This window comes from Scatophagus argus, chromosome 10, assembly GCF_020382885.2.
Source record: "Scatophagus argus isolate fScaArg1 chromosome 10, fScaArg1.pri, whole genome shotgun sequence".
Lineage (NCBI taxonomy): Eukaryota > Metazoa > Chordata > Actinopteri > Scatophagidae > Scatophagus > Scatophagus argus.
The window spans coordinates 17,794,729-17,816,549 of record NC_058502.1 but is presented as its reverse complement, the minus strand read 5'-3'; the positions used below and the strand labels follow the sequence as shown (position 1 = coordinate 17,816,549).

General features: G+C 41.9%; 2 protein-coding genes across 4 annotated transcripts; one reads left to right on the top strand and one right to left on the bottom strand.

Annotated features, from left to right (window-relative positions):
- The first annotated feature begins 258 nt into the window (after positions 1-258).
- Positions 259-6,919, top strand: LOC124066445 (minichromosome maintenance complex binding protein). The gene is made up of 16 exons (XM_046402823.1): positions 259-461; positions 1,246-1,337; positions 1,456-1,596; positions 1,738-1,779; positions 1,865-1,954; positions 2,085-2,226; positions 2,427-2,578; positions 2,703-2,800; positions 2,880-3,055; positions 4,271-4,394; positions 4,482-4,599; positions 4,701-4,866; positions 5,002-5,135; positions 5,813-5,980; positions 6,148-6,236; positions 6,465-6,919. The coding sequence occupies exons 1-16, from the start codon at positions 401-403 to the stop codon at positions 6,589-6,591; spliced, it is 1,920 nt and encodes a 639-aa protein (XP_046258779.1). The 5' UTR covers positions 259-400; the 3' UTR covers positions 6,592-6,919.
- inpp5f (inositol polyphosphate-5-phosphatase F) lies at positions 6,912-20,883 on the bottom strand. Of its 3 annotated transcripts, none has more exons than XM_046402817.1 (20): positions 20,380-20,883; positions 18,313-18,393; positions 17,665-17,801; positions 16,797-16,925; positions 16,479-16,664; positions 16,333-16,389; positions 15,395-15,593; positions 15,007-15,186; positions 14,479-14,546; positions 13,879-14,003; positions 13,685-13,762; positions 13,486-13,606; positions 12,603-12,731; positions 12,244-12,361; positions 11,941-12,139; positions 11,712-11,783; positions 11,541-11,614; positions 11,230-11,358; positions 11,056-11,143; positions 6,912-10,900 (listed from the first exon to the last, which is right to left on the bottom strand). In XM_046402817.1, exons 1-20 carry the CDS (start codon positions 20,474-20,476, stop codon positions 9,736-9,738), a joined length of 3,432 nt encoding a protein of 1,143 aa, XP_046258773.1. In that variant the 5' UTR covers positions 20,477-20,883; the 3' UTR covers positions 6,912-9,735. The 3 variants fall into 3 exon arrangements, with proteins under 3 accessions (XP_046258773.1, XP_046258774.1, XP_046258775.1); XM_046402818.1 differs by having other exon boundaries at positions 16,479-16,646; positions 20,380-20,882; XM_046402819.1 differs by lacking the exon at positions 20,380-20,883 and adding an exon at positions 20,091-20,371.
- Between the last annotated feature and the right edge of the window lie 938 nt (positions 20,884-21,821).

Sequence of the window (21,821 nt, the reverse complement as noted above, 5' to 3'; positions counted from 1 at the left end):
GGATACAACAAACACTAATTTTCACTACTGCCACCTACAGGCCAGACACGTACAATGCCAAATATTTACATTGTATCCCCGGAGCAAAAATAAGAACATTTACTTTAATGGGTGGTCGTTTTATATTAAGAGCAAATGTTATTTCTTTTTCACTCAAAACAAACAAAACCAAACCGCTCATCACGCTGAAGTACAATAAGAAATTCAGCCACTGTGATACTTCCTTGCTATCCGGTTGGTGTCTGCGTACAAAACAAACGAACCACGCTCTTCGACTGGTGACGCAAATTTCCCGCCCTCACTTCTGCAATCCCGTGTGTGTGAAAGTTAGGAAAACAGTGTTTTCACAGAGATTTCACTTTGGTATATTTTGTGTTATTCGTACCCTTACCACTGGCCAATGATGCCTTCCACACATGACTGGATTGACAACCCCCTCGGCGTTGTTGAAGGGATGTTTGGTAAGAGATATACCGGAACTTCACTCCTTGACAGCTAACGTTAACGCGTGAACCGAGCTAATTAGCTATATGGCTACGTGCAGAGCTAACTACCACGTTCATCCCACGTATTACATTAGCTGTGCTCTTTGTAAGCTTCAGAAATAGCGAATAATAACGTTTCCGCCAGCGCAGTAACTAAACCACGGCAGTATCACTTTTAATTACAAGTACTGCCGGGTGTGTGCAGTTTGAGCTGAGGACTAGTGTGCACACATCGACACTGAAAATCAACATGGGCTACTCAGGAGTCCTAAACTGTCTTAAAGTCGTTTCAGATTTATTTAACCTTTGTGAATACACTCGCTCACAGTGCTTGAGGATGCACAAGTGTTATGTGAAAGTCGCCAGTTTAAAATGTTGTTTTACTTAGAAATAAACTTAACAAATCTGATATGTGTGTTTATAAATCGGGCAGTTTAAGGTTTTAGGACTAGCAAAAATCCCCAAACTTTCAATTTCACGTATAAAAAAAGAATAAAAATACCCCGAGTAATTGATGGTATGGAACTGTTTCAAATTTAATGTGAAATTGTTTGAAATTCTTGACACCACCGATACACACCAAGTTGTATTTTTTTAATCCCGTGTTTGCATTGTAACTTATATTTTAATGAAACTGTATGATATATTTGATGTTCTAATCCCTGATATTTTCAAAACCATTTTTGGTGATTATATGAATTTATGGTTCCGTTGCTATAAATAATAGGTAATGTTTTGCTCTTGTTGATTTTTGTTATAGCTGTGTCCCAGAACAACCCAGACTCTGCATGGGAGGCGAAAGCAATTGAATTCTTTAAAGATCAGCTGAAAGAGAAGGATGCTCATACCTGGGTAATGAAGCACTGCTGTCTTATGCCACAGAGATGCAAAAGTTGCATGGAAATGTCAGCGTCATAGCCCAATTCAGCACACTCCCTTGTAAGTGACATCTACCTTCATTTTGGTGCAGGTCCCGTCTTTGAACGATGTCCCTCTGCATTACCTGAAGCCCAACAGCCTGGTGAAATTTCGCTGCTTAATCCAAGACATGTTCGATCCCGAGTTCTACATGGGAGTGTATGAGACGGTCGATCCATCTACAAAGACTAAAGTAAGAACTTATTTGTTCTTTCCTGTGCAGCTGTTTGCATAATACAGCCCTCTCATGTGTCCAGTGCATGCTTTTCTGCATGTGATAATTTGTGACATTTCGCCATGTTATCGTCTTATTTTACTATTTAAATATCCCCAGGTACTGCGATGTGGGAAGTACAAAGATGTGACAGAATGTGGGGTGAGTCTGCTTCTGTTGAATCACTCAAGACACCCATAAATACCTCAGTTCAGCTTTGCTAACAGCGACATGTGTTTATCTCCAGGTGGATTTTAATTCCAGGAACACTGTGACTGCAGAGCGACAGACTTTCTACTGTGTGCCAATCCCGGGAGAAAATCCCTGGGTGAAAGAGATATCCTCATCTTGTCCAGATCATGTCATACCCATCTGGTGGAAATGTTCCTCATAGCCACGATTATGCCACATATGCCATGCCAATATTTTTGAATGCCGCTCCATAGTTTTCCTTAATTCCGTTGCACAGTTACGCCAGCTCTAGCCAAGCCAGAGTTGTTCCTTCCACTTCGTATGCGCCGACCAGACAGAAGCGCAGCTACGAGGAAGACGACGATGACATGGACGACATGGACACACAGCCACAGAAGCAGAGGGACTCACATACTGGTATGAGTTACTGTTAACGTGAATATGGACTAGTGTGTAGCTGAATACAAAACAGAAGCATCATTTTGCTTCTGTCAAAGTGTATTAATATACATGGATCTTATGTTTTGTCATCATAGGAGGTGAATCATATAAACATTTCCAGGTATGGATTTTTGCCATAAACACAGGCATCTCTCTCTCTCTCTCTCTCTCTCTAGTTGCAGGTCCTCAGAGTCCCACAGAACAACACGGTAATGGTGACTGTAAGCGGCAGGAGACAGAAGCTCCTTCCAGCCAGACAGCATCTGCCTCCCATCTCGACCTCAACTTCCCCCTACCCGGAGAGAAAGGCCCCTCCTGCCTAGTCAAGGTGCTTTTTCTCTTGTTGCCGTAACCTGAATTGTTGAGAGAGATGATACATCTTTTATCAACAAACTTTCTGAGTGTAGAACAGAAACTAAGGTGTGTGTGTGTGTTGTTGTTGTTGTTGGCAGGTGTATGAGGACTGGGACAGCTTCAAACTGAACGACACACTGGAGGTTTACGGGATCCTCTCTGTCAGTCCTGCTCTCAGCGCTCTGGCCGACGAGAAGTAAGATAGGTTTCCAGACAGAATCCTTCTGGTGGGGATCTTCGTGTTTTGGTCTTTCATTCTTGGCATGTCCACACAGAGACGGCTCCTCATCCCTCCTGGACCCTACAGAGTCCATGGAGACGGCAGAGGAGCAGAGAGTGCACAGCCCTCCGGCCTCACTCGTCCCTCGCCTCCACATGCTTTATGCCAGGCCACTGCCACACAACAACAACCCCCTGCTGCCCTCTGCCGCCCTGGAGGACCACAGTGCCTGTAAGGACAAATACTTTTTTTTTTTCACTGCATGTGGGACTGTAGGTGCTAATAGTCATTCATATTTCAACCTAGTTTATGACCAGAAGGCACTTTATCGGTGCTGATGTTTGTGTCCAAACACTGACGTGTCATGCTGTCAGAAGAGGAGCTCGGGGAATATTTAGTAAGTATGTTGTGTGTTACTGTCAGGGGGTTTTTACACGGATGTGACTGCGTCTAGCCACAATTGATCTGTTTTGCATAAATAAGCCTGACAGCTAACCTGATGCCGGGTTGTTTTGACACCTGCTGCACGCCACTTTTGGAACTGTGTGTCCAACCCACTGGAGGAAGACTCTGAGTAAATATTAGTTAAATAGCCTGTTTTTGTCAGCTCAGCAAACAGATCAATGTTTGAATGAGTCATGAAAAGTCAGTGTGAGTGATTTTGGCTAAATGGTAAATCTCCTATGACTAGATTACGTCTATAAACAGAAAAGAAAATATAAGAGGTCATTTACAAAATATTATCAGTGGTGCGTCTACCTAACTTCATGCTGTCGTTGTGTAAACATGGACAAACATTCTGACTATGGAGCACCTGTAAAGGATCGCAGAACCTCAGAAAACAGCATTTCCATCCTTGAGCTTACCCATCATCAATCCAGCAGAACTGCTGCAAAAACATCCGCTTATTGAGAAGTCACCAGCAATCTACTCATCTACACGTTGTGTAGATGCTACACGGTGAACAACTTCAGTAACTCATCTACAAAAAAAGTATTTTTCCAAAGGACTAAATCTGTTATGCTTGTTTAATGCTAATGGTTTATTTGTACACATTTTGAATTCAGCTCTTCATGCATAAAAATACAGACATATTAAGTCAATTGCTGACACAAGGACTCAAGGATGAGCTTGTCAAGAAAATTAGTGTAGAAAATGAATTGTAAATAATTTATGATTTAATTTATCAGGTAAACACATTAGCTGGCTAGAGCTACTTTGAAAACCCTGTTTTAAATAGGCAACATAAACCTTAGTTGCAGTCACATTATCATGTTGCCCTCCAGCTGTGTGGGGAAAGAAAGGGACCGTTTATGTCCAAGTTCATTTGAGTTGTGAAGCTTGCCAGGAAGAGGAGTCATGCAGTTTTCCACCATAATGCTCTTAAATGCTCATGCCTGTCGTAGCCACAGGAACTTGTGTTAACTATCTGTCCTTCCTCCTCAGTTTTATCTTCGACCCTTGGTGAGATGGCCTCCGTCAGGGCAGAGTTGCTCACGTACTTTTCTCACATCCTTCTGGGAGATGCCCTGGCCGCTGAGTACCTCATTCTGCATCTCATTTCGAACGTGTATGTTAAGTGCAAGCTGTAAGTGCTTTGTGGCTTCATGCTTAAGAGAAGCTTTCTAATTTCACAGTGTGGTGGATGTCCCTGCAGGTACAGTCGACGGGATGTCCTCCCACTGGGCAAGTTCACCTTGAACCTGAGTGGCTGTCCTGTTGTTGCTTCGTACAGTCAGCGCTTGTACCAGATCATCCAACAGCTTGTGCCCTCTGTGAGTGAATTTTGTCACTCCAAGCAACTGTCAGCGCTGCTAGTTTTGTTTGTTTATTTTTTGTTGAAATAAAAGACGTTTGTTTTATCTTCCCCCTGCAGTCGTACTATCTGGGTATGAGCCTCCAGAACATGAACCAGATGCGGTTGGTGCCTAAGAAGGACTATGTGGCCAATCGGCTTGTGAGTGGGGCCCTGCAGTTGGCCCAGAACACTTCCCTCTTCCTGGATGAAACCCAGCTGGAGCAGGGACAGCTCGACACAACAGGTGAGGCTTCTGGAAACCACAAGGGGACGACACACCGACAAGTAGTTAATGCCGTCACTGCAGCTTGTAGACACTTGACTGAACACTAACCAGGTTGGATCTTCTTCTGTGTGTGTTTGTGTTTTGGTTGTGTAGGTGTACGTAATGTCACAGCTCTGGGGAACCTGATCTCATGGCAGAAGGTTGATTATGACTTTAACTACCACCAGATGGAATTCCCCTGCAATATTAACGTGGTCATCGTGTCAGAGGGCCGCTCACTGCTGCCGGTGAGGACAAAGAGGGATGAGGCATGCAACCGCAGGGTGAAAACTCACCCCTATCCACCACTAATCTCCAACCCACTCTCCCCGGCATGGCCAGGGATGGGTCATGTTTCATTCAGCCTCTCATGAGACCGAGCTAACGCTGGAGGTTGTTTCCAGCCGGCGTCATGCTGTCATCTCAGCTGCCATTGGCTGGCTGCAGCAGCCATTCTGGCCGGCAGCGTTAGCCCGGTTCTCGCTGTGTTGTGAACAGCCCGAGGAATGTGCTGTGTGCTATTCCTGTGTGTTGGTCTAATGGGTTGCCATGGCGGCAGCTGTGTGGCACAGGAACAATCCTGAGAGAGGCGTCAGGCTCGGCCATCTATTAGTCTTGCAGTGAAGGGCAGCATGCTGTAAACAACCCGCAGGGTTGATTAGAAGTCAGGTGTAGATGTCTGTGTTTACACTGAACACTACTGGTTTATGAGTAGCTGCAGGGTCAAACTGATCAGATGCTTCACGGTCAGCTCTGGCGTGCCATGAAGTATTGAGAATACGCCAGACTAGGCCAGAACACAGCAGGCAGGGCTGCTTTGGCATAGCAACACCCGTGGCATAAACTGAGACATGCATATAGCTTTTCTTTGTACAGCTCGTCATTGGCACTGTGTAATTATTTCTTTTTACGTGCAACCCCACAGTCTGACTGTCAGATACACCTACAGTCTCAGGTCAACCCACCACACATGGAGGAGTACCTCAGCAGCATCCACATGCACCCGCAGGCTTCATCACAGCTGAACAAGTTCAGAATCTACCTGAGTGTGGCTCGCCAGCTAGACTACAGCATCTCTGATGAAATGACAAAGGTGAGACATGCTGTCATCCCACTCAAAGGGGGCAAGAACCCTTATGAAGAGGCTGGAGTAACAATGACACCGGGGTAATGACTTAGTTGCCTGCAGTTTAGGTTTTCCCACATGTACCCAACAGGAGTGGCTGTGTTTAACTGCTTGTCTTTTTGTTGTGTCCTCAGGCAGTCGAAGAAGACTTTGTTGATATGAGGAAGGATGACCCAGAGAGCGTATCTGCCGAGGACCTCCACAGGCTGCTCGTTGTGGCAAGGTGGGCTGTGACTAAGTTTACATAAGCTCCTTTACTTGGCATGTCTTTCCTTTTATCTGCTATTTTAAAGGGTAAAATATTACATAAACACAATAACAAGTCATAATCAACAATGAAAATGCCAGATATGCTAAGCAGCAGAAATGTTACAACAGCATTTGGAGTATTCATTTCATCAAGCTGAGATGTGTTTGAGTGGGACGTGGCTGACTGTGAGTGTGTCGGCAGGTTGCTGTCTCTGAGCCTGGGACAGACCTCTCTGTCCAGAGACAGCTGGCTGAGAGCCAAACACATCGACATGCTGCGGAGGAGCCGGATGGAGCAGCACAAGCGTGTCAACGGCAACGAGCCGTGATCACAGAGAGACAAAGGGGAGCGCTTTTGATTTTCTTTTTGATACCTAAAAAAAAAAAAAAAAAGTTTGTAATAAAGATGTTTGTATGTACACATTTTGGTGTCTCAGTGTTGCTGCAGACCAAACTTTGTTTACAAAGATTTTTTTTAAAAATCTCAAATATGTAAATACAATAGTGAGGTCTAGAAGATCATTTCCTTTTTTCTTCTTCAGTCAGTAGACATGGAGTCAGTTGCCAGTGTACGTAAAGAACAAACAGTCTGATATGCTGGCATAAAGACTTCTTGTTGATGGATTTGACAATAAACTTCAATGCAATGCTCTTTCACTCATACTTTTTATTCCAATGGAATATATTCCTAAACAAAAAAGTGTACAGTGCACTTTGTTATCAAGTAACACACCCAAAGAGGATAAGAATAAATAGGATACTTTTAATATACAATACAATCTCAATACACTGTGGAAAACAATGACAGTTTGTTAAGAGGAGAGACATGACCACAGACATTCGGATGGAATGATACTAATGCTAGAAAATGTGCTTTAAGAGTGCAAATCAAATGCTTCAAGACCTCGAGTCACATGACGCTTTGTCATGGTCTGGGGTCCTAATAGGGAGGGGAGGACAACCGCAGACAACTAATGAAGAGGTGTTCACAAAAGCACTTGGTGTAAACAAAAGAGAAAAATGTCACCCAGCAAATACAGGATCAAATACAACTGCCAGCTTTTGCATATAAAAACCAGACACCAACACTCCAGCATTGTGGTCTCTTATCAGGAATGTTGAGGATTTCTGTTCCTTTGAGCTTAATACAGCCAGTTTAGGACAGAACAAGTTTCTGCTCTGCTCCAGTGTTTGCAATCCTGAAGGAAAGTTTCATAAACTGCTTTTACCCTCTGCATCAATACTAAGCATTGCAGCTTTTACCTTAAAGCTTTGGCAGCACCACACACTATCAGCAGGTTCAATAACTATATAATGTAGCACCCACGAAGCAGCCTACAGTCTCTTAAAACAATTAGATAAAATATACAAGTATTCCAAATCGTATCTGCTGGTGAGCAAGCTGAAAACAGGCAAATGTAACACAAAAATATGAAATGTCTGACAGTTTATCTTGGGATATTTCAGCTCGAAGCAAACCAGATTGTTATAATTTCTCATAACTAGACACCAACATACAGAGTTGTGGAATAAGGTGGCCATGGTTCATTATTTCTTCTTAAGAACTATAACAAGGTCATGTGGGAGATTCTCACTGAATGACAACAACTGGAAAGACAACAGCGGGTGACTAATGAGGCAAAGTCTCACTTCTTGAGGTTGGGGGAAATACCACAACAACATATATGGCTTCATACCACATAAATATAACAAAGGCTCTGGGGTGAGCACCGCTGAACACCAGCAGCAGCAGAGATACTCCAACACACAAACACATTTTGTACAACACATACACACAGCTAACACGCAAAATGATGAAATATCCCAAGATAAAGCTTGATGACATACAGCAACCCTGAATATGATGTTTTACACAGTACACCAAATGTAACATGTCAGAATGGACTTAAAAAGGTAGATTTTGCCATAAATACCTGATATACATAATCCCACTTCAATTCCCTGTTAAGGCAAATATGCTTTCAGTCTGTGGAGTGCATAACGCGTCAGTGTTTCTAATAATTGGGTGGGTGCAATTGCATATATACCTACTATATGCTACTCTCCTGTCTTTGTCAAACATGCAACGTCAATGTACAACGCTGGCCGAGGACTCGAACAGATCCTCATCGTTAATGTGTACAGCCGAATAGCAGAATAGTTATTTCAATACATATATCTATTAAAAACAACCCCAACCAGTAGTTTTCTGGTTATTCATGGTTAGCAATGACAGTACTGGGCTTTCTTCTCAAAATATAATGCTCATACCTCTTTGAACAAGCTGCCGCCCTACCATCAATACAAAAAAGCTAAAAGGAAGGCTCTACTCAGGGAACAGATGAACAAACAATACTCACTGTACATATTGACAACCGGGATACTTTCACTAAGGTCTTGTGTAGTCATTATTTCTATAACGGTATATCTTCTACGTTACACTTGACAACACTGATATTACATAGAGTAACTACGTACAGTATGTCGTCTGGATAGTTTCTGACAGCTATACAGAGGGTAATAGTTAACATTGAGTTGTCCTTTGGAAGTCACAAAAGATATTTGGTTGGAGTCTACAACAACTGGTACAAACCGAAGCTTATTATGAGGTCTACATCACAAATGCCAATAACTGACCTGCACATACAGGATGACATACAGTACGTGATAAAGTCAGAGTTGGTCTTTCAACATGCAGCTTACGTTTACCTGCCTTGTCAATATCAGCCGTTACCTGTAACCTCACATGCAAGCACTGCGGGTAAAATAACCTTTTCAGTGAGGATAGTGACATGTTTACATGCACGAAAAATACTATCCATACCACTCTGGATGTACACAGAGTGTAAATATTCTCTAAATCTTAAGCATTCATAATGATAATATCATGGAAATATGATAAGACATACACTCATTTTAAGCAAACATTCTGATTGACTCGCGGAGATCAGAACAGATTCAAGATTCATTAAATTTATCTATATGCCATTTTTATACTCTACTAGTACTAGTAGTACTAGTATTAGTACTAGTATTCTGAGACATTTACATCAGAAATGTCATTGCATTACCATTACTGCAATTTCTATAGGGAGGGAATGCACTGATGACAACTGATTATTAAACCATAAAAGAAAGAAAGAAGGCCTGGCATTTTTATCAGTGTGTGAGGCTGGATAGCAAAAGGGATATCATATCAAAACGCAGGACCAAACAATCAGTGCTCTCTTACTAGTAACGGAATCCATAATAATGTGCATATAAACATGGTCACTGTCACCTTGGGCTTTAACGTATATTTGTTAGTTTTGTACAGGAGTCGTCATTAACATGAGAAACTTCAACTAAGAAGGAAATTTACAAGCGCATTTCTTGGCCGAGTAGTGACGCTATGTGCAAGCTTTTGCTACTGCTACTACACAGAAAGTTTCTAGTTGACAGTCGACTACAAAAATTCTGCTACAAGGAAAGCACTAGATCTGAATGATCCTTGTCTGGCACTGCGTAAACATTGCCTTCAGCTCACTTTCTTGGGCTTCGGTAACAGTGTCTGGATCGGGGCTTTTCTGTACCTTTGCAACAGCAAAGCTGATCCCCTGGGTGAGTCCAGCCTGGGTGAGGCTGGCCACCTGGACCATGGAGCTCTTGATCTTGGCAAAGGGGGACACCACTCGGCTGCCGTTGCTATCCGCAGGTGAAGGGCCGAGGCTGCCCTCCACCTGTGAACTCAGACTCCTCTGAGAGCCTCCTGAGGCCGCAGAGCTCGGTTTCTGGACGGCGAGGAGGTTGGAACTGGAGGTAGTGGACTCAACGTCTAGTTGGGATGGCCTGGGGAGCTGGGGCTCCTGCTGCGGTTGCTGTGGCTCAGAGCGTGAGTGCTTGTCTAAGTCTGCTGAGGTCTTATTCTGCACAGGCACCACAGGGTTGAGTGTGGGGACAACGGCTGGCGGCTGCTCTCCAAACACCTCAACGGGTTTGGTCTGCGCGTCCTGGACAAACTGGTGGCAGTAGGCATCAATAGGAGTACCAAAGTCAATCAGAATGGCTTCTTCAGCCACTGAGGCAGCCCCTGGGGACTTGTCATCACTGGCTTGAGAGGGGTTTTCTTGCTTCCCCTCACAGCTGGTGACCCGGATAACAGAGGGGATATTTAGCTCCACGCTACCAATAGACTGGGAACGACTGCCAAGTCGTGGGTTTGATGCTACAATGCCGCAGCTGGGCAGCACATAGTCCACGTTTTCTAAAGAACCAGAACACGGGTGCTCTGGGTCAGAATTATAGGAGTCAGAGTCGGAGGAAATTTCGGAGTGCTCGTCACCAATATCTTTCAGGGCTCCTGTGCCAAGGTTGTTATCTGATGTCTCCAAGCTGCTGTCTGACTTCCAAAGGTTGACATGCATAGTTGGCTTTAGGAAATTCACTTTTACATCAGGCTTAGAGAAGTTGCTCAGCTTCCCGAGGGGTTTGAAGGGGCCAATGTTTACATTTGTCTTGGTCTGTTTCACTTTCTGATTGAGAGAGGAGAATTTATTGAGGAGGAAACTTTTGCCCTGTGCCAGACCAGAGCTACCCTGGACCTGGTCAGCAGGTTTGCTCTGGATGCCCATAATATCCTCAGGAGGTTTACTCTGCCTCCTGGAACACAGATACAAACAGCGTAAGCACGGCTCTCATTGTTGGTTAAACTTAATATTGTTCTATGGTGGTGCACATATTTACCGTTGTTAAGTTCAAGCATATGAAAAAGAGATGAATGCTAATCATGTTAATGGTGAGTAATTAGTACTCACCTCTCCAGCTTCTTTTCAACCACAAGCAGGTCCAGCCCTGTGGACTGTTTAGTTATGCGAAGCATCTCAGCTATGCATTGTAATGTGTCTGAAACAGATCACAATGTAAGTTTCAAACTGGAGTTCATGATCCAAGCCGTTTTCTTTTCTTACCGTTTAAAGAAGTAACCCTACCTTTTCCGTCATCCTCAGGATTTCGTGTGGCTGCTCTCAGTGTGTGAAAGTATCCACTCGTCTCTTCGTTCCTGTAATGCAAACGCATGCAGCAGAACTTTGGCTTGCCAAACAGAGTGGGCTCTGGACCTGCAAAAGAAAACACAATTTGTAACTTCCATTTTCAGTGATGTGCTTTCCTTGCATGAATCATAATCAGTGGAGATATTGCTAAAAGGTTACTGAGAAACTGTTAAGCACACTTTTGGGAAGTGTTGGGTGACTCAGTGAGTACAAGAACCCTCACTTCTGCTTTGAGTCTAACTTCTTACCGATTTCGATCTTTTCCAAACCCTCTAAATTGAGGCGCTGGTATTGGTTGACTTTATCTGCTTCTTCATCGTAGCTGCACGAAAATAAATGCAAATGAACAATAATAAATAAATAAAACCACGAGAATAATTTCTGAAGAACAATGTTGACAAATTTAGTGTCAGACTTACTAAGCAATGTAATAGGCTTTGTCAGACAGAAGCAGTAGCACATCCACATCTTTATTCGTTGCATCAATGAGGCTGGTGGGAAATAGAAAAAAGACCACTTCAGGAACTGCCACAAAAAAAATAAATAAAAAATATATACATATATACAATAAAACAAAAATTGCTTAACATCTAGGTCCCCAATGGCCCAAAGCCAGTAAGTAATCAGAGAGGGCAGTTAGCCACGCACCTCATGTCACAATTGATGAGGGCCCATCCTCCATGAAACTTTTCATCATCAGGCAGCAAAAGCTGCATGTAGGTCTGCAGCAGGAGGCTGACCTGCTCCTGCACTCCCCTCTGGCTCTCCTTCTCTTTCTCTTCATGCTCCTTCTCCTTACTGAAGATGGAGTAGAGGTCTTCTGTCACTGGCAGGCCCATCATTAAGTCTGCAGGGACAGAAGATTCAGGAGAGTCAATCAAGAACCAATTTTGGGACAGTGTGGGTACAGATAAATGTATAAAGCTTTAACATCAGTCTGTTTTTCCATACCAATCACTGCTTGTCTGTATGCATCCCTAAAGCGGTTCAGATAGTAGCGGTTGGCTGAGTTCACACCATCCTTCATCACACCGGCCAGTTTCCTCTCCCCCGTCCTAGTGAAATCTCCCTAAAACAGATCAAACAATGTCTTATAAATATACCTTTTGATTTACCTTTGAATTGTGACCCTGTGTATTTTCATTTCTATCTCCTTGATCTGACTGACAGTTATAGATCTACAAGACTCAGTCCATATTTGTCACTGAGGTGTTTTATCTCCTTTAGTTCTTTAAGAAGTAAATCTCCTGTCTTATAGCTTAAACTATCTACTAAACAACTGGCATGTGTGTGTAAGATAAACGTTTTACCTTGAGCGCAGCGGTTCCTGCATACTGCCTGCTGATGGTGTCTCCATTGTTAGCCCACATGATCTGATAAATCCTGTAGCATTTTAGAGGCAGAGGCTGCTCTGGAGGCATCACACCCAGTTTCTTCAACTGCAGAAAGGAAGACATTTTGTCCATGGTCATGCTGTTAAAATTGTAAGTACAGTGTGATGTCACTCTTCCTGAATACATTGCATGAGTGAGAAAAGTCAGCTTATATCCAGTTTTATGAACTGAAAAAAAATTGTTTTTATTTGTTTACTTAATGTAATCCAAGATAAACACAGTGGAGTTCCTGGATTTCTAAAAAGCTGAAAGGATTATGAGTGTAAAAACAATTGCTGTGCTGGTGAACACTGACGATCTGTTCTACTATCTTTGCTGTTCAGTGTTGTATGAACATGGTGTTTAATCCGATGAGCAAATATATGCAGATGTCAGTTGTACAAATGCAAAGTCAAGTGCCAACAGACTATGAGATATGAGAATTCATCTTGTTAAGTGAATCTTGCAAATCATGCTGACATCTTTGGCAAAAGACTTTGTAATCCTCCATTCAGAATCAGTCACTAACAGGTATAATGATGTTGATTATTTGATATTATTATTAATGTTATCATTTAGAGGAAATAACTTATATGAAAAACACACATTTACAGGACAAGGTTTTGAATGTGTATTTCCTCTGAATAACAATTTGATTACTGCAATTCCCTTGTAACAATTCCCATGTAACTTTTAGTCTCAATGGTCACTGGCACAGGAAATGGTCAATTGAATTTAGAAAGGATCATCTACAAGATGTGGTGTGTTGTGAGAAGTTTATGCACATTTCTTTGTCTCGATCCAGACAAATGGATCTCACCTGTTGCTCCATCACCACCCGAGCTATAGCAGCCTGGACCACATTGGTCCTGTCAAGACAATCCATACAGTTGACTCTGAAGATACCCTCCTGCTTGCAAATGACACCAGCCTGATCCACCCTGATAGGGAAAAGTAAACAAGAGTTAATTCTGTCAAGTCATTCTCTGAATATTGTTACATACTGACATGACACTCACCAGGCCCACTTCATATCAGTGATGATATCAGAGATGGCATCTGTCAGTATTTGCACATTCTCAAACTTCATACCTCGGCTGAGAAATAGGATTTAAGAAACAAAAAGAGGAAGTAAATGTATTGTGGTATAAAACAGACTGTTATAAATACATTCATGAACAAGATTCACTGCTGAAGGGAGTGTTTTTCTTACCAGTGCTCATGGAAGTCAAATGAAACATAAGTGAGCTTTGGATTGTTGTAAAGCAGGACTTGCTTCAAATATGCATCGCCAATGATCTTCTCCCGCCCACCTTGATCCACTAAATTAATGATGACCTGACAATAAAGAGTGTTGTCATTAAGCCTTACAAGAAACATGCATGTCCTTCTAAGCCCTTCTTGTGAAAAAACACCAAGATACTAAATGTTAACTAAATCCAGACTTTAAATAGCATCTTGTCACACAGACAAGGTTGACTAAGACTGACTTTGCAATCTTTAAAAGGCCAATAGTTAAGCTTTACAAAAGCTTAAATAAAATCACTGCTACATACTGACATTATCTTTCTCTCCATCCTTAAAAATCTGCCTAAATACATTGTAAAACTGACGTCGATACAAATCATGTCACCAAATCTAGTCTAGACTAGTTCACGACAGAACCTTGGTCAGAAAACTACATGCAGCCACAGGTGGCAGAACACCCACAGTGACAATACATTTAAGCGACAATCCTAACACCAGACTCACGCATGCAGGTAGTCAATATCTATGGTAAACACATACTCAAGACCTAATAAAGCAAACCCACCTGCGTCTTGTACAGTTCAAGCTGTTGTTCAAAGTGAGCAGCAAAGTAAGGCATGGTCTCCTTCTCTCCTGAAACATTACAGAAAGATATGCATACAAATGATGTATAACTGGTCTATAACTGAATCTGATTAAAGACGTTAATTTCTGCAAATAAAAATTTCTGATAAGTTTTTATGTCATTTTAACTTTGGGGACAGAGTAATAAAAAAATGTTTTTAAATCATCTGAAGAGCAAATTCAACATTCATGTCATTTCTAAAAAATCCCAGTAAAAATAATAATAAAAAAAATTACAGAAACATAGAGTAAGGAGCAATGGCTGACAAGATGACTATATTTGGTATAAATGTAAGGCATTGCTCAAATACACTGGACAGATGTTTAGAACCCAAAAGAACAATGGTATTAAAGGAAATGTCTTTTTTAAGGTGCCAAAAAACTGGAAGTAAAAGGCCCACCATACTCAAGCAAAGCCTCTGGGAAACTCGCTCTGACACTCCATGTAAAATAATGTTGCTCTACTGACCTTTCTCTAAGCGAGGCCGGGGATTGTAGCGGTACCCAGCCTGGCTCCAGAAGACGGGCACGGAGCCACGAGTCTGCACAAAGGACAGAGTGTGGCTGTGCACGTGGATCAACTGCTCCGTCTCCACATAGTTAGCCACATGGCCATCGGTATCCACTCCTCTGCGTTTGTACCGCATCCCTGTGGGTGAGGAGAATGCATTAACACTACTTAGATTATTTAAATCACATATCACGCTTCACTTGAAGAGAATAAAAACAGAATTGGCGACAAGGTCATTCAAAGCCTTTGTGAAAGTTGGTTGTGGAGGTTAAAAAAAAAATCATCCCTAATTGCTCAACATAACCTATATAGTTGGGCTAAATCATAGTTCAGGCGTGATCTCCACCTGCGCGGTGACGGCTACGCCTGGAGATCAGGGCCACAGTGAAGCGGGGATGGATGTCATCAACACAGGTGATCTCTTGTGGTGGGGTCTCAGGGCTGCTCCTCTCCTCATCAGATGTCTCATTGTAGTTCACAACAAGTTCCTCCACCTGTACAAAGCCCTGGATGATTGGTATCACCCAGAAGTCCACCTCTGGCACCTGCAACACACACACACAAACACAGTCAAGGAGATTAAAATACTGTTCGCCAGGCTGATATGGAAGTACGGAAGCTGGAAACGGATGTTCTTGCAATCATTCTTTTAATGTCATTATCTCAAGATCACGGGATAACGAAACTTGTTTACTTGTGTTAATGGGTTAATTAATCTCATTATCTAAGATTCATAAGAGTGGACCATGACATACACACACACACACTGCTCTGTGGGGTGGGTGCAGGTGTTTCAAAGTAAACCATTTGTTATAAGAATATTTTCCACTGTGATATGATATGAGGGTTTTTGCATTAAGGCTAATTATTGTAAAAGACAGGTTTACATACTGTGGTCAACTTAAAGCACATGTTACTGTCCAGGGCCCACAACAAAGCATAAGACATACATGCATGCTACTCCTGATCTCCTCCTGATAATTGTTTTTAGTGATAAGAAGTTATCTTGGAGTTATCTTGAGATAACAAAATATTTAACTTGTGATTTCACCCCTTCCATTTACTGAGTTTTTTCATACGCCCATAAAGCTCTGGTACTTATCAGCACATACATTTGCCATTCTTACAGAGGAGAGCCAGCTATGCTCTTTGAGCTGACCATTGTAAAGAAAAACACTAGGGGTGGGTCAGCCATTGTCACAGAATCAAATCCGGTTTCCATTGTAAAATGCCAGAAAACAATAAACAATAAACAGTGCCACTTAACAGCGCCAAACAATTTACCTGAAGGTCAATAAGGTCTTGGATCATATGTTTATTCCAGAAGAAACGGTCATCCACCTTTCATAAAGAATAAACATTATCATCAACGACATGTAAAAAATTAGGAAACGAGCTGAACAAGCTGTGAGATGTGTTTGCTTCCAGACCTGTTTCCACAGGGGTAAGCTGGACTTATCCAAATCTCCCTGACGCTGCACACTGTTTGTCAAGTCATAGGTCAGGCTGTAGTAAAAGGAGTCTGAGTCCATGAATATTTTGTACAGCTCATCCAGCAGCCGCCTCTCCAGGCGTTCCTTCTCTTTGTTTTCCTTGACCTGGAAGGCAGGGGAACACTGGATTGGACGGGCGGGTAGAAAAGAGCAATAAGCCGACAATACAAAGCCTTTAAGGTTGCAAAGGATAGGAAAAGTACTGTGTCAGGTGACAATGCATTTTTATAAAGAGTACATGTAAATAAAAAATACCTTTTTCTTGATGGGCACAGCAACATTAGATTTGATCTGGCTGAAAGTTTTCATCAAGAATTTTGACTCATCAGGGGACTGGGCCAGTTTCTCTGGTTTGTCGATACCAAAGTGATGCTTCTTGCAAAGCTGAAGAAAAGGATCCTTCATCAGTTTTTTTCCAATTTTAAAATCTCAGAGACATGAATGATTATTATGTAGAATATTTATATTTCTTTATCATCACTTGAATTTTTCAGAACAACAACTGAACAAAAAGTCTACCACTACTGACTACGAACAGCCAAAAACAATACTCTGTCTATCCGTCATTGTTTTAAACTAATGTAGTAAACAACTAACGGCTATATCGACCTATTGGATTCCTAGACACAAAACAGCTGGAAGGATCATTCTCTAATACAAGGACGATATACAACAGGATGGGGACTAAAAGCTGGTCTGGGGTCTGTCCAGGAACAATCATCCTCTTTTGTTTTTACTCACTTGAAAATATTCTATGTCACCATCCACGAAGCTCCCCTGAAAGACTGAAATCTTAGCAATATTCAGCTTCCTTTGCAAAAAAAGTGTTTTTAACGTCTGCATTTAATTTCCATTCCAAATGTGTGGGTGAGAATGAAACTGGTCTTTTAATAAAATAAAAAAAAAAAATCCACAACTCATTTTGCACCACGGTCAGCCTATCAGAGATGAATCACACGCTTACGCACACAGTGTATTCTTGGGTACCTTAAATAACAAATTAGGATTCTCACAAGCACTGTTATATTGCCTGTCAGGGTAGTTGAATGCAGTAATTAAAACACAAGCACATGAACACTGCTTCTCATGTCTCATTACAATACTACAGTACTAGGATACACACCTCCAGCTCGAGCTCCTGAGGCTCTTCGTCAGACAGAGGAATGACAGCTATCTTGGTGATCTTATAGACTTTGTGGTTGCCTGGTAAATGACCCACGAGTGCTTTCTGACGGATTAATACGAGGCCGAGAGGAAGATCTGCCAAGAGGAGAGAGAAGAAGGGGGAGATGCGTCATGGGTGCAGAATTCCTCACATTCTGAAAGGTGTGAAGAAAGCAGCTGCACACCAACCATTAAATGGAGATTTTTTTTTTTTTTTAAATAAAGTAACACAAGACATCTGGTAAATAAATATTTAAACCATGGTAATCTGAATCTAAATTAATAGAATGATGTAATTGTTTAGATATTTTTCCCGTGTAGGGTTTAATATTTTATCTCAAACTTTCAATTCTGAAGATCATAGAGGAACACCACCAGCAAAATCAGATCTGTCTATGTGACTCATCATCATCAGCTCACTCCCCTTCATCACTACACACATTTCAAAGCACTTTTTTACACCTTTCCTTGTGAGTAAAAAACAAAGCAAGCACCGGATGATCTGGTAACTCAAGTGTCTAGTGCACACAGATGGAAATTACTCCAAGCAGAAGAAAAAGAAACTGTTCGAGGTGAACTATTTATTCGCTTGTCATTCTCCACTTACCTGTGTGAAGCTGTATCTTGCCAATGACACCTTCTACCAAGCCCAAACACACTGGATTCCAAGCTAACAACAGGTCTGTCGCTGAAATAAAAAAAAAATAATATGAAGATGAAACACCAAAACAGTGGAGTAGCAAGACAGCGCAGCAAAATATGTCAGGATCAAACATTACAGTACAGGACCATAAAGGCTATTTCACTTATTGAGGCCTCGAGGTATCTCTAGAAAAGTTTGAGCATGTGTACCTTTAATGTCAGGGACGGCTAAATGTTCACACAAAGAGCTAAACTGACAAGTTAACCAAAACAGAAAGTACCTACACGCAGTCATGGTTGATTTCCTGTTACCACGCTAAAATGTGTTTTCAATGCCCAGCAAAACATTCTTAACCTCAAAGACTGAACACTCAGTGATTGCAGCTGAAAGCAGTAAAAAAAAAATAGTGGAAAACTGTTTTTTTGTTTGTTTGTTTTAAGATGTGTCAATAAACCAGCCACTGACAGATAAATGTTCAAATTCACCAGCCGCTCAAAAGTAAATCATAGTCAGCTGGTGGCTGCTGCTAATTGCCAAGTCTGGTAACAACTGATAGAAACAACCCATGCAGAGATTGCTCAAAGTAAATCTTTATAAATCTTCCACCTTGTAGGTCTATAATTCTTCATGCACACTTGAATCAAAATGCAGTTATTACACTTCAAACAATCCAGTGTTATTTTATTGAGCAATTTGACTGAGGAAAAAAACTAGCCTGACATTTTCAGACACCAGACCGAGCTTGAAGTCAGCCATGCCAACCGTGCAACTCTGTGACTAAAAGGAAAACTGGAATGCTTTGCATTGGTGACGGATTAAACATCATAGTGGAGAAAATTGGAAAAATGTGAAGGGTGGGGCAAAGGGTGGAGAACATAAAGTGTAGGCAGCCTCAGACAATGACTCTTCCTGTTCCACCAGCCAGAAAATTTCAAGTGTAGGGGAACCGTCAGTGTAGGCCTCATAGGAAAGGTCTCACAGGAATAAATAAATAAATATAAGATCAATTAAAGACAAATAAAAAACGATCATGTGTGTTATATCACGGAAATACTTTAAGGTGTTCCTGAGAGCGGAGTGGAAACCCAGTGAGGAGTAGAAACCCTTTTTCCAATTAAATAATGAAACAGTAGTGCAACTAAAAACCTGTTCAGGATGGCTGCACAGCCATACAACTTCAGCTGACACAGAGGATAACACACACAGGCTTGGAGTTGACTCTAATGGAAGTTTTCTTTTCTATCAGTAGTTCTTTCATTTTGGCTGGGAACATGTGATACCCAAAGTCCACGGTATTTCATTTAATAAGAAAGCACGACAAATGTTTAATCATAGCTCTGACTTGTGCAATGTGACCAAGGTGTAAGCTAGGAGCTGCTTTACAGACTTCACTAACACTTCACATGCTGCTTTGAACCTGTATTCATTGTGCCTTCGTGTTCTTGCACATAATAATGGTGTTATAGTTATATATAAACTGTTGTTTATAGTTTGTAAGGCTCAACAAATCAACAACAGAAGTCAGGCCCATTACAAGAAAGCTAAAATTCTGTTATTCACACATTCTTACGATCCAGTAATATGTCTGATGGGTCAAACAACAACTGAAATGTATCCTTGTAAAGTGTGTAATGTAAGAGGTAAAGCAAGAACTTTAGAGACTTGGGGTGTTGGCACTCCCGGAATGAGAGCCACGGGACGATGATTTTAAAGACTTGGTACACTTTAAATCTCTTCCTTACCAAACATCTTGTGTTGCTGAACGCAGGGAGATGATTCAGGGCGAAGAAATCATTAAAACAAGGTTTGGTTCACAAATGAAAGAGTGACAATTACCGTGAGAGACTAAACCGCTGACGCGTTTTACACACATGGTGACAAAAACGTCAGGAAAAATAATGTCCGTCACACTCCAGGATGGACAACAAATACACAGTCTTTATTACACTCGAATAGTTAATTATGCCAAATGTTAGTTTCAGGTAAATGGCCGGCGGCTGTAGCTGAGAAAAGCTGTCATCCAGTACATACCAGGTCTGACGGTCATACTCCCGTCTTTTCGGCTGCACCACAGAGCACGGTCCCCACTCTGAAGAATGTAATCGTCCTTGGCTTGGAACAGCTCCATTTCGTCCTTTTACGTTACACAAAAGTCGGTAATTAGCTGGCTTAGCAGCCAGGTACAGGTAATTATCAATTTCCACGTCTTGGAGGTTAACTGTAGCTGGCCAGAAAGCGACTGGCTAGCCACGGTTAGCTCTCTCTCCCCACAGACTGGTGCGCTACAGTAGCTAGCTACCTAGCGAGCTAGCAGCAGCAGCAGCTGGATGCGTGTCGGATTTGCTTATTCCACTTCTACGCATACTGATAATCAAATTCCGTTTCTGCTGGAGAAGCATTCCTGCCCGCAGACATGGTGGACAGAGTAAAGCCAAGTACACATAAGCGAGTGAGAAGATGTCCCTGGAGCCGCTGTATGCCGTTCAATACGTAGGTGACAGTTTCCTGCTCTAAACAATAACACGTGATCTGTGCCGTAACCGTCATCACCGGTGTTCAGGTACGGTAGCTTACGAAAAACACAAGTCACTAAATGATTAGACTGATTTTTAACGATATATTTGATTTATTAGGCCATATGATGTTATTCTATTATGAAGAAGCCATATGTTAATAACCAGAGTCCACATTCTGGTGAAAGTGAGCATTTGCCAGAACTGATAATGTGGGGCTTTACTACTTAATTTATTGCATGTGTCTTTTTTTTTTTTTTAAACCTTCCTGTTATATGAAGGGACAACAGAAAAACCACAGCCACAGCACCTTTTGGTCAGTGACAGCAAGGTAAATGTAAGTTAAATGTGATAGAGAGGTGTTTAAGAATTGTCAAACAAAAGTAATTAAGTCCCTATTGTGACATTACAGACAAGGGTCATTTATATATTAAAAGAACAAAGCACATCACTTTCACATATTCTGAGGAATGAGGGGGCAAACATTGTTCTTGGTGATAACTCAGTGGGTGCTCGGAGTGAAAAGGCAGGTCGAGCAGCTCACATTGAAAACGTGTCAGTGCAAAACTAAGACTTAAAGCAGCTGAAGGCTTGGCCATGGACACATCTCTAAATACAAAAGGTGGAGCAACCATACTCTTACATTATTAAAATATGGATTCTTTTGGCAGGTAGCAAACATGGTGGACCTTCAAATCAGTATTAGTTTTACTGCATAATAAAATTAAAGACTAGATTAGACTCAGTGCTCTAGAAAGTTATTGAAAGGACAGTGTCTTAGAATACAAGACTACTATCCATCCATCCATTCATTTTCTATACAGCTTATCCGTCAGGGTCGCGGGGGAGCTGGAGCCTATCCCCGCTGACTACGGGCGAGAGGCGGGGTACACCCTGGACTGGTCGCCAGTCAGTCGCAGGGCCAACACACAAAGACAGACAATACAACACTACTAGCAT

Bases quoted from the DNA above. Each gene is read 5' to 3' on its own strand.
- inpp5f (XM_046402817.1), bottom strand. From the start codon at position 20,476: ATGGAGCTGTTCCAAGCCAAGGACGATTACATTCTTCAGAGTGGGGAC. The intron at 13,607-13,684 runs GTGAGTGTCATG...TTTCCCTATCAG, and splicing joins ACTGATATGAAGTGGGCCTG to GGTGGATCAGGCTGGTGTCA. The intron at 11,144-11,229 runs GTAGGGTTACTT...GATCTGTTTCAG, and splicing joins TCCTGAGGATGACGGAAAAG to ACACATTACAATGCATAGCT.
- LOC124066445 (XM_046402823.1), top strand. From the start codon at position 401: ATGATGCCTTCCACACATGACTGGATTGACAACCCCCTCGGCGTTGTT. The intron at 462-1,245 runs GTAAGAGATATA...TTTTTGTTATAG, and splicing joins CGTTGTTGAAGGGATGTTTG to CTGTGTCCCAGAACAACCCA. The intron at 1,955-2,084 runs ATATCCTCATCT...ATTCCGTTGCAC, and splicing joins AAAATCCCTGGGTGAAAGAG to AGTTACGCCAGCTCTAGCCA.